This window comes from Leptodactylus fuscus, chromosome 9 (assembly GCF_031893055.1).
Source record: "Leptodactylus fuscus isolate aLepFus1 chromosome 9, aLepFus1.hap2, whole genome shotgun sequence".
NCBI classification, from domain to species: Eukaryota; Metazoa; Chordata; class Amphibia; order Anura; family Leptodactylidae; genus Leptodactylus; species Leptodactylus fuscus.
Genome location: NC_134273.1, coordinates 10,090,182 through 10,107,986, shown reverse-complemented (window position 1 = coordinate 10,107,986; position 17,805 = coordinate 10,090,182). Strand labels below are relative to the sequence as shown.

At 44.8% G+C, this 17,805-nt stretch overlaps 1 protein-coding gene across 1 annotated transcript; it reads left to right on the top strand.

The window, feature by feature from the left end:
* The first annotated feature begins 5,917 nt into the window (after positions 1-5,917).
* On the top strand, positions 5,918-17,552 carry ZRANB2 (zinc finger RANBP2-type containing 2). The gene is made up of 10 exons (XM_075287395.1): positions 5,918-6,026; positions 8,431-8,483; positions 8,572-8,680; positions 8,934-9,016; positions 9,099-9,175; positions 10,411-10,569; positions 11,027-11,178; positions 13,502-13,588; positions 15,110-15,271; positions 16,590-17,552. The coding sequence occupies exons 1-10, from the start codon at positions 5,971-5,973 to the stop codon at positions 16,654-16,656; spliced, it is 1,005 nt and encodes a 334-aa protein (XP_075143496.1). The 5' UTR covers positions 5,918-5,970; the 3' UTR covers positions 16,657-17,552.
* Positions 17,553-17,805: the final 253 nt, after the last annotated feature.

Here is a 17,805-nt window from a genome sequence, read left to right as displayed (position 1 = left end):
CCACCGCTAAATAGCGCGGCGTTAACGCGGCGTATACGCGGCGTTAACGCGACGCTACGCGGCGTAAACGCGGCGCTATGTGCAAAAAACACACAAAAAACGCCAGCGTTTACTCCGTGTGAATGCAGCCTAATACTACCTCCTATGTACAAGAATATAACTACTATAATACTGCCCCTATGTACAAGAATATAACTACTATAATACTACCTCCTATGTACAAGAATATAACTACTATAATACTGCCCCTATGTACAAGAATATAACTACTATAATACTACCTCCTATGTACAAGAATATAACTACTATAATACTACTCCTATGTACAAGAATATAACTACTATAATACTGCCCCTATGTACAAGAATATAACTACTATAATACTACCTCCTATGTACAAGAATATAACTACTATAATACTGCCCCTATGTACAAGAATATAACTACTATAATACTACCTCCTATGTACAAGAATATAACTACTATAATACTGCCCCTATGTACAAGAATATAACTACTATAATACTACCTCCTATGTACAAGAATATAACTACTATAATACTGCCCCTATGTACAAGAATATAACTACTATAATACTACCTCCTATGTACAAGAATATAACTACTATAATACTGCCCCTATGTACAAGAATATAACTACTATAATACTACCTCCTATGTACAAGACTATAACTACTATAATACTGCTCCTATGTACAAGAATATAACTACTATAATACTACTCCTATGTACAAGAATATAACTACTATAATACTACTCCTATGTACAAGAATATAACTACTATAATACTGCTCCTATTACAATAATGAGATGACTGCTATAAATTAATTGCAGAACATGATCAGTAATGTAGAGATGTAATTGATTGAATAAAACTAAAAGCTGCACAAATAATATTGTTATGATGAAATCCTAATTAATATAGTCTGGAGAGGCGACGCACATATGGATATGTTTTTATGGCCAGTTCTATACATCTAGGCGGCTCTGTACATATGGTAACAAGAAAGACTTCTCCTGCTGGTGATAGATAAGTGGTAGATGAGAACCGGTGTGGGGGGGGGGGGGCATGTAATAATTTACAATCCCTGCCGGATACAATATTACAGTTCTGGTCATTTACCATACCTCAAAATATAATACAACCTGTCAGAAATGAATAGTACAGGTGAATATAAGAATGAATGTAGTATACAGTATCTTGTTAGGACTGATGGGCTGACACCTGTCCCCTCTGCAATCAGCTGCTTAAAGATACCACAACTTTCAGGTGAGTGTTCAGGGCTCTCCTCTATACATAGCACAGCGCCTTGTGTTGTGTAGTGGTCATGCTTGGTATTGCGGCTCTGCCTCATTCACTTGAATAGAACTAAGCAGCAGGACGCGTGACCGATGAACATGAAGTCACTGGCCTGTGAAGCAGAGGAGGTGTTTTTCCAATCTGTGTTCTCCCTGGTTTCCTAATCATTGGTTGCTAACAGTCAACACCCCCCCGAAACTTCTTTAATGCACCACTTCATCCAATGGAGTTACTTGGGGATATTTATGCATTATAGATACTATGTGCTCAGACTCTAAGTATCTGGCACCATCAATGAATCAATGAGCTGATAATAATGGGAAAATATGATGCCTATGCTGACCCTGCCTTCTAATAAAGAGATAGTTCTGCCAATCTTGGCCTCTAAAGATAATGAGATGACTCTTTTCATCTTGCCCTATATTGATATGACTCTGCTGGCTCTGTCCTGTAAGGATAATGAGATGACTCTTCCCTATAATAATAACAACGAGATGACTCTGCTGACCTTACCCTCTAAAAATAATAGGATCACTCTTATGACCCTGTCCTCAATTAATAAAGATGACTCTGATGACCCTGCCCTCTAATAAAAATGAGATGACTTTTGCTGTCTCTGACCTCTAATGATATTGAAATGACTCTGCTGACCCTGCCTTCTAATGTTACTGATATGACACTAGGGACTCTTCTTACTAATGATATTGAGATGACTCTGCTGACCTTGTTGTTTAACGATACTGATATGACTCTAGGTACTCTTCATACTAATGATAATGACATCACTCTGCTGACCCTGCCCTCTAATGACAATACGAGGACTCTGCTGACCCTGCCCTCTATTAATACTGACATGACTTTAGGGACTCTTCATACTAATGATAATGAGATGACTCTGCTGACCCTGCCCTCTAATGACAATACGAGGACTCTGCTGACCCTGCCCCCTATTAATACTGACATGACTTTAGGTACTCTTCATAGTAATGATAATGAGATGACTCTGCTGACCCTGTCATCCAATAATGAATTTGCTTACTATGTCCCAGTCTGTACAGCAAAGCCAAAAAGCGAGCTTCAGAAAACCAGAAGTGTCAGCATCCCGTGTATTACAGTGACAGTGTGAATACTGCAATATTTTATGATCCTTTACAAGGACAGTCACATGAAGAAAGACCGAAACCTTGTCAGCTAACTGTTGGTGATATAAACCTGCTTTACATAGCAAGTCCTTTCCGAGGACCCCCCGGCAATCCCCGGTAATAGTCAGGTCTCCTCCGCTGACGTCACACCAGACGCTTTGTACCATTCCATAATGAAATGCATAAGATTCAGGAAAAAGGAAAACACTCGGCTCTGAGGATCAACTTGTGAACATCTTAAATTAAAAAGCGAATTACGGGAGTGATGATGAACGCCTGTGTCTACACAACAAATAATTACCACCCAAACTCATTAAAGGGGAACTCCAGCTGAAGACTCCGCATTCGGGTTTTGATCATTCTCTTCAGGGTCAGATATTAACCCCTTCCTGACATATGCCATACATGGACAGTATAGTGATAGCTACGTCCTCTGGCGTAACAGGAATATTGCAGTATCCAAGTCAGGGGTCGGAAACCTTCATCATCTGTAAATCTACAACTCCCAGCAAGCTCCATGCACTTCTATGGGAGCTCCAAGAACATCCAACCAACAGCTGGTGTCTACTGTAAGCGATCAGGGGTCACATTGTGAAGTCCATAACTGGGACTAAAGAGCAATAAAAAAAAAAAGTTAAAATTGCAAGAAAAAAAAATACACATAATTGGTGTGAAGGCCAAAAACTGGCAATAAGAGGTTAATACACCTGGCAATAAGAGGTTAATTCTTTCTCCTACAGATGCCTATGCAGCAAAGTTGTCAACTACTTTCTAAGTGCGCCCTCTGCTGGTAGCAGCTGGTACAGCGCATGGAATGTGTTACACAGCTTGGTGTAGCCCCACTTGGTACAGTTATCAGGGCGAGGTGAACCCCATGTTCATGTGGAAGACAGGCTGACACCAGGAATAAACTGTGTGTTTTATGGGGGTTGTCAGGGTTCACTGAAGAATTAGGCACAGGCAGAAGAGGGGTTAAGAGAACAAACGGATTGGTACTTACCTTACTGCGCTAGTACATTGTCTCCGCTGCCCCGGCTGGGGTTTGCTGATGGAGCTGTAGACAAACCTCTCAACCGTCTTGGATTCAACGGGACAGTCTCAGTCTTTTGGGGGCCACAAGGGAGAAATTATACTGTGTGGGGTCACAAGGGAGACCTTATATAGTTTGGAGACACAAGAGGGACATTATACTGTGTAGGGACACATGGGGACATTATACTGTGTAGGGACACAAGTGGGACATTATTATATGTGGGGCCACAAGGAGACATTATATTTTATGGGGCCACATGGGAACATTATACATTGTGGGGGCCACAAGGGAGCATTATATTGACATTGTGGGGGGACGTTATACTGTGTGAGTCCTCTGGAGCATGATATTTTATGACAACACTAAGGGGGCATTATACTGCGTGGTAGTCACAAAGGAACTGGGTGGGGTTTGGCAGAGCCAAAGTGGACATGGGTTGAGTTAGAGACTTGGCGTACGACTTGCAGAGATTTTCCCTCTTTTAGTCCTCTGTGTGCTGGTCTTACAGGGCAGACCACCGTCACATGCAGCCACCAACGCAATATACAGTAACTGTGCACTCTTTGTATAGGCATAGGTTTCGGCTGTATATGGCTGCTGCTACAACATTAAACAGGGGGTAGCTGGAGGAGGGCAATAAACTAGGGGCAGTTGGAGGGGGACAATAATGCGCCCCTCTAGTTGCCCCCAGTATAATATCTGCCTCCAGCTGCCCCCACAGTTTAATGTCCCCCTCTAGCTGCCCCCAAGGTTTAATGTCCCCTTCTAGAACCCCACAAATTAATCTCCCTCTCTAGTTGCCCCCAATTTAAAGTGGGGCAACTGGAGAGGGACATTAAACTGTGGGGTCAATTTGAGGAGAACATTATAATGTGGAGGCATGTAATATTAGGGTGACTGTAGGAGCATTATACTGTGTTGGGAGCACAAAGAGAAATGGATGGGAATGGGCGGAGTCAATTTAAAAGTGGGTGGGGCTAACTTTGCTGCCGCACGCTATGGCGCCGCACGTTCTGTCCTTCTTTCTGTGCTTTGATATTTGGGAGGTGTGCGGTAGGTTGTCGGCCTCCTCCCGATCACGTCTTTTCTTACATTAATTAATATAAATACGATATAGCATAATTAAATGATAACGATGTTTGTTGCCTAGTAATTTAATGGTCCGGCAACAACGGGTTTCATCGGGGCGCAGTCTGAGGGGGCGGCCATGCTAGATGTTCGCCTTGGGGCCCAACCATTCCTAGTGACACCCTCAGGGACCTCTTTACTACTAAACATTGTTTACTGAGTGCAATAGATTCGCAACGCAACCGCAATGTCAGAATGTGAATTAAAGAAGTTTCGCAGGTACTTTTCCGTTATCGGGCCAGCATCGCAGTTCAGCACCAGCATCGGGATAGCAGTCAGCAGTTCAGCATCGTGAATTACAGCCGAGGACTGCTGGCCTGATCCTTGTACCCAGCTCTCCTTACATCTGCCCTATACCCTCCCGCTACACGACTAGGCCTCACCATAAATACTGACCAACACTACTAGTTAGTCGCCGGACGGTGCAAGAAGTTTGTCCCTCCGGCTCGCCGTAGCGCCCCGTTACTATGGTCAGTGCATCCCTTTCAGGGCCTGTATTGAGCCCCAGTGTGTTTCCTTCTGGTCTCCGGTCTCGGTACTGGCCATGGCTTCCAGTGCGAGCATCTTCCTCCTGAACGTGAATGGACAGATTGAGAGCGCCGAGGTGAGGCCTAGTCGTGTGGCGGGGAGGGTACGGAGCAGATGTGAGGAGAGCTGGGGGGTAGCACTGGGAGGATGGGGGCATCGCTGTACTGGGTACTAGAGACAGGGCACAAGCATCGGGCCAGCAGTCCTCGGATGTAATTCCCGATGCTGGACTGCTGTCCCGATGCTGGTGCTGAACTACGATGCTGGCCCGATAACGGAAAAGTACCGTTTCGCATTATAATAAATCAAACTTCACACACGTCGGCCATGTTTCTAAACCTTCAAGCTGAAATGGCTGATAACAGGGAGCAATAGCTTGATTTCAACACCTAGTCACACGCCCAACTATAAAAAGAACAAAAAAATGACGCGGATGTCATCTTCAATAAAGTTGTTACATACAAATAAAAAAGGCTGATGTGACGGCGGATATCCACGCATGCGTCGCAGCGGTGCTATGCAAGAAGAGCTACATCAGCTTTTTTTGCGTTCCACGCCTCAGTCTCACAAATCCACATCATGGGGGCTTCCTATCATTATAGCTGGCTACTGTAGTGCCTGTTTGCAATTGTACGTTCTTTTTCTCGTCCAAGACGACTATTTGTCCACTTGTATTGTTCAGAGTCATAGCGCCTCAGCTTCTGACGCCGGGAGTGAGCTGCCAGCTGGGGACTAGTAGGTGTAACACTTCAGGCGCGCTTGGTTGCTCTTATCTAAGGGGCCTTTCTCACAGAGCGGACGGCGGCGGCAGCGGCCAAGATGTCGACTAAGAATTTTCGCGTTAGTGACGGAGACTGGATATGTCCTGATAAAAAGTGAGTGTGGAGTGCGGGGGGACAAGTGTGAGAGTGAGGGGCGTGATGGAGACGAAGTGGCGGGGAGGGGGGGTGAGCAGTGCCGGCCTGTGTGTGAGGAGGCCTGGGCTGGGGTCACTGAGGAGAAGCCGAGGGGTCAGGGGGGCTGTGATGTGTATACCTGACCCCATACTGTGATATATCCCTGCCTGTCATATCAGGAGACGTTATCTTATCTACACTTGGGCCTTGTTCACATTTGTGCATGCATTTGCGGTTCTCTGCCCTGCTGTAAATGCAAAAAACTGCAAATAAGTGCAGAGCCTTCGCCGTGACATGGCGGCAGACGGGGCGTGCAAGCTATAGTGGGATCCGACGCCTTATTGCATTGTGTTTGTCATTTCAATGCACTAGATTTTTTTTCAGTCTTGACAGAATCTGCAATGGAGTCTCCAACTGAAATATCTGACGCCAATGTGAGATTAAAGGGGGTCTTTTATTTCTTCCAGCGCTACCTCAGGTCATGTGATTAACACCCCTCCCCCGGCTCTGATCACATGATGTGGTGTCGGAACCCCCCAGAAAAAGGGAAATTGTCTGAGACCCCCTTTAGGGGAGTCTAACACAGGCCAAGACCAATAAAAAATAAAACTATAAATGTACATCCTCCCTAAAGCTACGGCATCTCTGGTATTCACGTCACGGATCTCGCCGCTGTCTGTGCAGCCATTCCCAGCCCTCAGCCGTCACCTCTTCACAGACCGCAGGTCACGGCCGTCACATGCAGTTTACGAGGAGGTCACCGCTGAGGCCTGCAGCAGTCCCCTAGCACAAACAGGACGCTAGCTGGGGGTCCTGCGTTGCAGAAGACAGACGCTACCACTCCTGCAAACAAAGGGGTTATGTTTTTGGCCTCTTTAGCAGCACTTAAAAAGTTGGACGACCCCTTTAACTGCTCTTGAATCACGCATTGACTTTATTCATCTGATTATGGGGATAATGTCACTCCTTAGGGAGAGATCACCTTTTCAGGTGTGTGGAGACATACAGCCATAGTTGCTCCACTGCAAAGGAAAATGGGAAGAATATGCAAATCTGTCTCCCAAGATGTAAACAGGGAAACAGTGCCTCTGTTGTGCTTCCCAATAGAGGGCAGCATAACAGAGGCACTGTCTCCCTGTTTACATGGAGTCTTTTGCATATTCTTCCTTTATTCATCTGGACATTCCAATCTTAACCCTGCAAGGACTCGCCTGTATCTCCTTGCAGAGTTGGTTGTTGCCGCTGCTGAACCTCCCATAGCGAGGGCAGGGGTAGGTTTATTACCGCCCCTGATCGCTCTATGCACCGCTGCAATGTGATTCCCCTTTGGCCTGGCAGTCATATGAAGCTGCAGGTTCCTAGCGCTCCTAGATCAGCTTTGCAGTGTAGAAGACTGCGCTCCTCCTGTTAGGGTGGAAACCTCTTTTCGCTGTGTGACTTCTCTGCGCGGCTAGCTAACACAAGATGCCGACGCAGCGCAAAGCTATCCCGCTCCCCATTAGGTCCGAATAAATGGGCCTAAGCAGGTGTGAGTCTAGTGCCGCGGCTGACTCATCCGTGGGAAGATGGGGCAGGTCCCTTCTCTTTCCCGCTAGCTGAAAAAAATTGCTGGGGGGGAGGGAGCGAGGGACTCCCATTGAAATTAATGGAAGGCCTTTTTGAGGCGGATTCCATGTCAAAATCCGCCTGCAAAAAAACTCAGTGCGAACATACAATCGAAAGAAAAATGTAACGTTGCTATGTCTCCCACTGTCACCTATAGGGAGGGAAAACTATACCCTAAATCAACATCAAGGTTGTTCGGGTATTTTACCTTCATTATGAATAATTTTGTAGGCCACGCCCCTTGTCTGGAATTAGAACGTGTTGGTTTCCTTCGGACCCCACCGGAATATCTCTTATACTCTGGGGTCTGAACAGACATAAAAACCTCCATCCTGTGATTGGCCCTCGGCAGTCACATGGGTCAAACATCATAGCTAGAGATGAGCGAGTACTATTCGAAACGGCCGTTTCGAATAGCACGCACCCATGGGAATGAATGGAAGCGCCCGGCATGCAGACTTTGCCAGCCGCTTAACCCCCTGCATGCCGGCTGCGTCCATTCATTCCTATGAGTGCGTTCTATTCGGAACGCCACACGCTGAGGCCCAGTTCACCTCTGCGTTCGGTATTCCGTTCAGGGAGTCATCTTGGAGACTTGGCTGATTCAATGATTAACCTCCCCATGAAGGTGACCCGCGTATCTCCTATTGTAGATTATCCGCCACCTGCAGACCGCTATTTGTTTTGCTGGGCACAGAACAATGGCGGTTTATCTCGCCTTCTATATATAGCGGGACGTTACAAGGCGATTTCTTACGTATTTGCTTTCTTTTTTTAGATGTGGGAATGTCAACTTTGCCAGAAGGACAAGCTGCAACCGGTGCGGACGAGGTGAGGTTATGTCGCGCTATCAGACCATCAGTAGCCCTCGTATCGATCTCTTGGCCTGTTATTATAAATGATCCTTTTATTGTTTAAGAAAAAACAACGGACGCTAAAATGATGAAGGCCGGCGGGACGGAGATCGGAAAAACGCTGGCAGAGAAGAGCCGCGGATTGTTTAGCGCCAACGACTGGCAGTGCAAAACGTGAGTAGCCTGGACCTCAGTATGGTCGTGGTCTGCGGCATCCTACAAGTGTATGCTAAAGACCACAACGGACATCTTTGCTGTTTCCAAAAGTGATTTGTACCTAAAGGTCCAAATTGTGGGAATTTTCATCCAGCAGCAGTTCAGGACCAGCTTATCGTCGGCTCCTGCGCTGTATCATCACTAGTGTCGCCCCCTGTAGCAAACACTTGCGCTTCCCTTGTCTTTCACTGACCTTTTGCTCTTGTTTTAGTTGTGGAAATGTAAACTGGGCGAGAAGATCCGAGTGTAACATGTGCAACACCCCGAAGTATGCGAAACTGGAGGAAAGGACCGGTACGTCACTTCTACATTCATCTTTCTCTGCCTTCTAGAACCTTCTAGATTTGTGAGGTGTTGTATTGTCATGTCTCTGCAGGATATGGCGGTGGCTTTAACGAACGTGAGAATGTAGAATACATAGAGCGAGAGGAATCGGATGGAGAGTACGATGAGGTAAAAGAGGATTCCATCTCTTAAAGGGATCCTATCATTAAAAGTCATTTTTTTTGTCCCTAACACATAGGAATAGCCTTAAGAAAGGCTATTCATCTCATACCTTTAGATGTCTTCTCTGCGCCGCCGTTCGGTATATAATCCGGTTTTCATCGGGATGCAAATGAGTTCTCTCACAGCACTGGGGGCGGTCCTCAGCGCTCAAACAGCACTGGGCGCTGAGGACCGCCCCCAGTGCTGCTGCGAGAGAATTCTCCAGCGCCGCCTCTATCTTCTTCAGGAACGGGTCTTCTTCACGGGGGTTAGTTTCAAACTTCTAGGCCTAGGGCAAAGCCGACTGCGCGTGCCTGCCGGCCAAAAGAAAATGGCTGCTTGCACAGTATTGTAAGCGGCCATTTTTTTGTGGCCGGTGGGCATGCACAGTCAGCTTTGCCTAGAAGTTTGAAGCCACCCCCGGAAGAAGATGCGTGAAGAGCCTGTTCCAGAAGAAGATGGAGGTGGCGTTGGAGAGTTCTCTCGCAGCATTGGGGACGCCGTCAGTGCTGTTTGAGCGCTGGGGGCCCCCAGTGCTGCGAGAGAACTCATTTGCATCCCGGTGAAATCCGGATTATATACCGAACGGCAGCGCGGAGAAGACATCTAAAGGTAGGAGAAGAATAGCCTTTCTTAAGGCTATTCCTACGTGTTAGGATGCATTCACACTACGGATACGCCAGCTCATTCTGAACGTAAAACACGTTCAGAATCAGTGCGTATAAAACAGATCCCATTCATTTCAATGGGAGCCGGCGTACGAGTGCTCCCCATTGAAATGAATGGGCTGCTTTTTTTTCTCTATGAGCGCTCCCATTGAAGTGAATGGGAAGTGCTTGCGTGTACGGCTCGGACTGAGCCGAGCGCCGGGCCCCTTCACATGGCGAGCCATACACGCGAGCGCTCCTATTCACTTCAATGGGAGCGCTCGTAGAGTAAAAAGCAGCCCATTCATTTCAATGGGGAGCGCTCGTATTCCAGCTCCCATTGAAATGAATGGGATGTGCTTTATACGCGCTGATTCTGAACGTGTTTTAACGTTCAGAATCAGTCACCGTATCCGTAGTGTGAATGCACCCTTAGGGACAAAAAATTTACTTTTAATGATAGGATCCCTTTAAATTCATCTCACGCACAAACTTAGGACAGATTCTTATTTTTTTTATATTTTTTTTTTTCCACTTCTTTGATTTATTTTACAGTTTGGCCGAAAAAAGAAGAAATATCGTGGAAAACCAGTCAGCGGCAAATCGATAATCAAAGGTGAAGAGAAGGTGTCCGGAGGTGAGGAAGAGGAGGAAGAGGGTGACGAAGAAGAGGACGAAGATGAAGGAGATCTGTCAAAATATAAGTTGGATGATGTGAGTTGTAGTCCAGAGCTTTCCATGATAAGCACCCGGGGTATCCTTGTATGTGCTAAAACGGGCATGTTAGGAGAGGTGACTAATAGAGATGAGCGAGTCTTAGTCGATCGAATACCTCGCCGCCATAGGAATGCGTGTAAGCGGCCGAACACCAAAGGGTTAAGCGCATTGAATATTCACTGCGCTTAACCCCTTGGTGTTCGGCTGCTTACGCATTCCTATGGCAGCGAGGTATTCGATCGACTAAGACTCGCTCATCTCTAGTGACTAATCGTTTTTAACCCCTTCCCACCCCCTTTTTTTTCCTTCCTGCTGGCTTTGGATCCTCCATAAAATAATTGACCTCCAAGGCCACTATTATATTTGTGTGTTCAGCCTCAGTGGGTAAAACAAGCAAATATAACCAAGTGGTTTTGTCTTATAACTAATCTCGTCTCCAAATGATTTGTTTCAGGACGACGATGAAGAAGACGATGGCGACCTTTCCAAGTATAATCTCGCCAGCGATGAAGAAGACGCTAGTAAAAATAAGAAACCCGCCCGCAGCCGCTCTAAATCCCACTCTTCCCGCTCCTCCTCCCATACAAGCTCAAGGTCTAGGTCCAGGTAAACGGGTACAGGTCAAGGGTAAAGCCGGGCAAAATGTCAGTATCTATTTTAACTTTTCTCCTTTTTTATATATATATAATATAATACTTAATGTTCTAGAACTGACTAGAGACGGTATCTTGTGCGCTGTCATGACTTGTCTTGATGCTTTTTAACTACACCAGGGATCAGAAACCTTTGGCACTTCAGCGGCCGTGGAACTACAGCTTCCAGCATCCTCCATTCACTTCTATGGAAGTTCTGAGAAGGGTGCATGCTGGGTGTTGTAGTTCGGAAGGATGCCCATCTATAAGTTGCTTTTACTGTTGGCATGATGACTTGTGCACGCTCAAGGGCCACCAGTCCTAGGTTACATTACATCGGGATCGGATGAACCCAGCACTTCTATAATATCTGCTCTATGGATATAAATAATATGGAGCGTTCACAAATTATCCTGGTCATTGATATCATGATGCCATATCAGATCAGCTTTCACCTCTAGGAATAACCCAGAAAGGGCCTCAGCTTCAGGATTTGAGTATATGCCATCACTTGATCAGGTGACGGTCGCATGTTGCAGAAAAGAGGAGAGGGTTTGGGGGGTGTTTTTGTTTGTTTTGGAGGGCTTTTAAAGGGATTCTACCACTAAATAGCTATTTTTTTCTGCTTTAGACGTCGGAATAGCCCTTAGGATATTCGTCTCTTACCTTTAGACGACGTCTCCGTGGCGCTGTTCCTTAGAAATCCCGTTTTTTACCGGTATGCTAATGAGTTCTTTCACAGCAATGGGGGCGGGCCCCAGCGCTCAAACAGCGATGGGGGCGTCCCCACTGCTGCCCGAGCACTCTCTCCAGCAACGCCTCCTTCTTCAGCTGCAACCTCCCCTTCTCTGTTGTCTTCTTTCTGCCTGCGCAGTCGGCTCTGCCAGCGAGACACTAGTAGAGCCAGCTGCGCATGCCGGTGGCCATATTTTAGAGGCCGCAACTGCGCGCACGCGCAGTACGCCTCTTGAAGTCTTCGCCAAACAGAGCGTACTGTGCATGCTCAGTAAGGTCTGTACAGCCCTCCGAAGCCTGGATGACTTCACTCGCGCGTCGAAGGGCTGTACAGACCTTACTGAGCATGCAGAGACCTCGTCTAAAGCAGAAAAAATCACTATTTAGTGGTAGAATCCCTTTAAGTCGAAGCCAGGTGTGGATTTTGTAGGAGGATGAAGTCAGTCCTTAGATTTCCCAATTCCTACAAATCCACTCCTGGCTTCTTTACCCAAATCTGCAATGAAAAACCCAGCCTGACTACAGAAGCATGGCTTGGTGAAGCCACACGGTTGGGTGCAATGTCAGCGGATGGATTTTTCTCCTACCCCACTGTAGATTCTGCACAGGCTCCAGGTTTACCACTATTGTATTCTTTAGGTCACTTTAAAACCCGACCCAATCTCACAAGTCATAAAAATACTAAAAGTGGATATCAACTAATGCTGCCGGAAAATAAAGGTTTTATGTAAAAAGGGGTTGGCTCACAAGGTAATGTTCTTCAAAACCAATAGGCTGCTCCACATTCAACATGAGCGAAGCTAGACTGAACGTGGGCAAGACTGGTGACCATCTGTTCTCCCAGTCACTTCAGTGAGGGCGCCAATGGGCACCAGGCCTGCCCAAGTTGGAAGAGTAGTTGGACATAAGTCCAGGAGACCTTACTTTGTGGGAAGACCCCCTTTAAGCCTAAGCCAAATTAGAAGCCGTACTCTCCTACCCTCGGCTGGCTGGGGTAGAAGTGAAGCTATTCAGGACATTTGCCGCAGCGATCACTTGTTAGGTATCGGTGACCAGGACTGTGGGGATCAATTTTGAGCCGATCAATTTTGACTCTTAACTCTGGCTTCAGATTGCAACAATGAATTATTTAGAATTCTATGATAGAATTATTGATATCGTATAATAATGAGATCTGTAGTTAGTTCCACATTTACTTTCGCTGTTTTTTTCGTGAATCTTTACTGTTCCTGCCTGACCATGGCCATTTGTGAAGGAGTCAGAGGTGGACTGTGGAATCGTAGTCCTTGTTTTGGCCTACCGACTCCACAACCCTTTGGGTGACATCATATGGGCAGTGATTGGCCGCAGCCGTCCTCTATCATGGAGGAGCCACCTCCAGGTTTTCTAGTTTGCCGGACTACAATGTTTTTATAAATTAGATTTTAAGTATTTGTGTTTCGTTGTTTTGTTTTTTTACCTATAACGTATCCGCTTCTCCATTTTTCTTATGAGTTATGGACTTACGGTCATGTTATACCACGATTATAAGAGCCGGAAAAAAATGCACCATGTTGTTTCAGATCCCGTTCAAGAAGCTCTTCCAGTTCCAGATCAAGATCTCGCTCCAGTTCCAGGGAACGTTCTCAATCTCGCGGTTCAAAATCAAGGTGAATAACTGGTACCGCGCTGTGTGACGCAGCGAGAGTGAAGTGGTTCGCCGTAGCTTGTCCATTCCTTTGCAAATGATAAATACAAAGTATCGGTCCGTCGTAACCTTTATCTGGTATTTTCTGTGAAATCTAGAATGTATTAGTAATAATAATGCAACAAAGTGTTAAATCTGAGCATCGCTGATCCACAATGTAAGTGAACCTGTGACCCGAAATGTGACCTGGACCTATTCAGTGATATCAACATATTGTAACCTATAATGTTGCCAAATATTCTCCTCCTGCTGATAGAGATTGTGTTTTATATTCTATTTCAATTTCAATATCCAGTAGACCTAAACCTACAGTATACAAAGGGAACCTGTAACCGACTTCATGTCGACTGAATCACGGACAACAGGGTTCGGCACTAGACTGCCATCTTTTAGTCTGTGGTTTGGGCATGATAAATTCGATGACTTGTTCCCTGTTAAAGGGATTGTCTCATGGGCACAACCCCTTTCTAGAAGACCCATCAGAGCATAGAGAGGAGTCTTGGTTTGGTCTCTATTGGCAGCAGCAGAAGGTTTCTAACACACCAGGGGGAGTTTATTAAGAATGACGCTCCGTGTGCCAGTCTGAATACTTTCACCCAGTGCATATGAACTATTAAAGGGGTATTCCAAGCTTAGTAATCGATGAATTTCCTTAGGATAGGTCATGAATTAAAAACCAGTACCTGGCCAATCAGCTGTTCAGAGACTGCAGCGATCAGGTGAGTGCTGCAGCTTCTTCAGTATTTGTCAGGCACAGCGCTGTACATGGTGTAGTGGCAGTGCTTGGTATCACAGCTCAGTCTATTCACATGGATGGGACTGCACTGCGATCAGGTCATGTGACTGATGAATGTGCTGAAGAGGCTTCAAACAGCCGATCTGTATCGGTCCCTGTTGTCGGACAATTAAAGGATCGATCATCCATTAAAAAGTGCCCCTGTAAGAGACCCTGGCCTCTCAATAGTTCAGGTGCACTCCTGGGGCAACACGGTGGCTCGGTGGTTAGCACTGCAGTCTTGGAGTCCTGGGTTAGAATCCCGCCAGGAACAACATCTGCAAGGAGTTTGTATGTTCTCCCCGTGTATGCATGGATTTCCTTCCATTCTCCAAAGACATACTGATAGGGAAAATGTACATTGTAAGCCCTATATATGAGGCTCACAATCTACATTAAAAAAAAAAAAACTCCAGGCGCACTCATGTGCTCATATGTCTTCTGCAGCGACTGATGTCTACTGAAGGTTATTGTATTGAGCCAGTTCCTTTTAGCCATGTTGACCTGGTTTAGACAATCTACACAGAAATTTGTTGCTAAAACAAACCAAAAAAAAATTCTCAAATCTAATGCTCTGGCCACATTTATTGCTGGCCAAAGTTGGGTAATGGGTAAGTTGTTCTGTTGTTTCTGAATCTTAAGTGTTCTGCCTTCTTTATGTCTGTGACCTCTCTGGCATTAAATTCTCTTCATTTCTAATCAATAAAGATCCAGCTCCAGGTCCCACCGAGGTTCTTCTTCCCCCAGAAAAAGATCTTACGCAAGTTCCCGTTCATCGACCTCTTCAGAGAGGGGAAAGAAAAGAAGCCGCTCGAGATCGTCGTCTGGTGACCGCAAAAAAAGGCGATCAAGATCACGGTCAACAGAAAGGTTTGGGTTACCGTAGAATCGGAGGGGGGGGATTAGTCACAGGACACAGAGGGAAGTGAGAAGTCACAGAAGTTAGGATTCTTTTATCTTAAAATGTGTTTGCTTGTTTTGTTTTTTTTACTTGTCACTTTTTTTGTGTTATGTATAACATCAGATTATTCTCCTAGAAATCAGTGCTTACCTGAGAACTTGTGGATGAGAAATATCAGTAACTAATTATATATTCTACAGTCATTACTACTTATATACAAGTGTATGTAACTACTATAATACTGCCCCTATGTACAAGAATATAACTACTATAATACTGCCTCCTATGTACAAGAATATAACTACTATAATACTACTCCTATGTACAAGAATATAACTACTATAATACTGCTCCTATGTACAAGAATATAACTACTATAATACTGCTCCTATGTACAAGAATATAACTACTATAATACTGCTCCTATGTACAAGAATATAACTACTATACTACTACATCCTATGTACAAGAATATAACTACTATAATACTGCCCCCTATGTACAAGAATATAACTACTATAATACTACTCCTATATACAAGAATATAACTACTATAATACTGCCCCTATGTACAAGAATATAACTACTATAATACTGCTCCTATGTACAAGAATATAACTACTATAATACTACTCCTATGTACAAGAATATAACTACTATAATACTACTCCTATGTACAAGAATATAACTACTATAATACTGCTCCTATGTACAAGAATATAACTACTATAATACTACTCCTATGTACAAGAATATAACTACTATAATACTACTCCTATGTACAAGAATATAACTACTATAATACTACTCCTATATACAAGAATATAACTACTATAATACTGCCTCCTATGTACAAGAATATAACTACTATAATACTACTCCTATGTACAAGAATATAACTACTATAATACTACCTCCTATGTACAAGAATATAAATACTATAATACTGCTCCTATGTACAAGAATATAACTACTATAATACTACCTCCTATGTACAAGAATATAACTACTATAATACTACTCCTATGTACAAGATCATAACTACTATAATACTACTCCTATCTACAAGAATATAACTACTATAATACTGTATATAAGACTGTAATGTCCCTCCATACATGATATTATTCCTGCTATCTCCTGTACACTGATGACTTCTTTACGTTCCATACGTTGCTGTATACTGCGATGTTTCTGTAGGCAGGTTTTCCAGGCAGTACTTTGCTATGTATATAGCGCTCCGTTGCCTATATTAACCGTAGTCCGCTCTCGGCTTGTATCTTGCAGGCGCAGACTTTCTCCCGCTGGTTCGTCTCATTCCGGCTCCCGATCTTCAAGTTACAAAAAGAAATAGCTATTTAAGAAACACATCAGGATGGGAGTAGAAACACAGAGCGGAGCGGAGGCCTGGTGACGTGTGCAGAGATGAGCGGCGGTAGTAGAGGCGCACGCTCCTGTGCTTCCACTACAACCACACACACAATCTAGACCCCACCGTAGCATTTTAAGCCATAAGTTCAGAACCGCGCTCCCTCTACCTCTCCTATTCGGAAGCGGAACACACTAGATGGCAATAATATGGCTCAGACTTTGTTTTAAACTTTGCGACGCATCCTTGGAATGAAGTGGGATTTATTTTTTTTTTGTTCTGGTGCGTGTCCGTATACCTGTATGTCACTCATCCCTATCCCCCATAACAGGATAATGTGAACTTCTCTCCTCCATTGCAATTCTTATGGCTTAAAATGCGAAAAAAAAAACCCTATTATAATGTCAGTGGTGTTACAAGGTAAGTATTTGTATTACTCCATCTTGACGTTCCGCCGGACTGCAGAGCTTATGGCAGTTCTAGTATACAGGTCACCTTCAGCAGACCCCTCTCCCCCCCAGGACCCCATTACCCGTGTCCTGATCCTTTACTCCTTTTTTTCTTTGTGTTTTATCTACTCTCGAATGTAACCCATCCCCCGGAGTATATCTGTATCTATGTGCCTATCGCTTCCTATAAAGCTACTCTATATGAAATGACGCCATGTGGGGCGCCATCGCTCTAGGTAACGAATATCCATCTTATGTGGGTGAGAGGATTTTACCCATTCTGTAGGGGGGACGCCTCAATGAAATCCCGAAAAAAAATGAAATCTGAAATTATGGTTTGGCTAAACTGTAGTTTATTTTAGGATGGTGATTTTTTATTTTGTTTTTTTGTTTTTTTTTTTCCTGTAGACCTGTGACAATAAAAATACTGACTCCTGCACTCCAAGGTGTGTGTGTTTTATAGAAAACCGTAAGTAGATGGGGAGAGGCTGCGGACGGACAACATTCATTGTAGGACAAGGGACTGACTGGCAGATTGTTGAGGTAGGACGCGCTATAGTCAGGCCTTCAAGGGGTTTCCAGGCTTATCAATGGATGAAATATCCTTTAGGGTGCTGATCTGTGGCGGTCCAACACCCAGGACCTCCACAGATCAGCACCCGGTCACATTACACTGATCAGTTAC

Bases quoted from the DNA above. Each gene is read 5' to 3' on its own strand.
- ZRANB2 (XM_075287395.1), top strand. From the start codon at position 5,971: ATGTCGACTAAGAATTTTCGCGTTAGTGACGGAGACTGGATATGTCCT. The intron at 8,681-8,933 runs GTGAGTAGCCTG...CTCTTGTTTTAG, and splicing joins AACGACTGGCAGTGCAAAAC to TTGTGGAAATGTAAACTGGG. The intron at 13,589-15,109 runs GTGAATAACTGG...TAATCAATAAAG, and splicing joins TCTCGCGGTTCAAAATCAAG to ATCCAGCTCCAGGTCCCACC.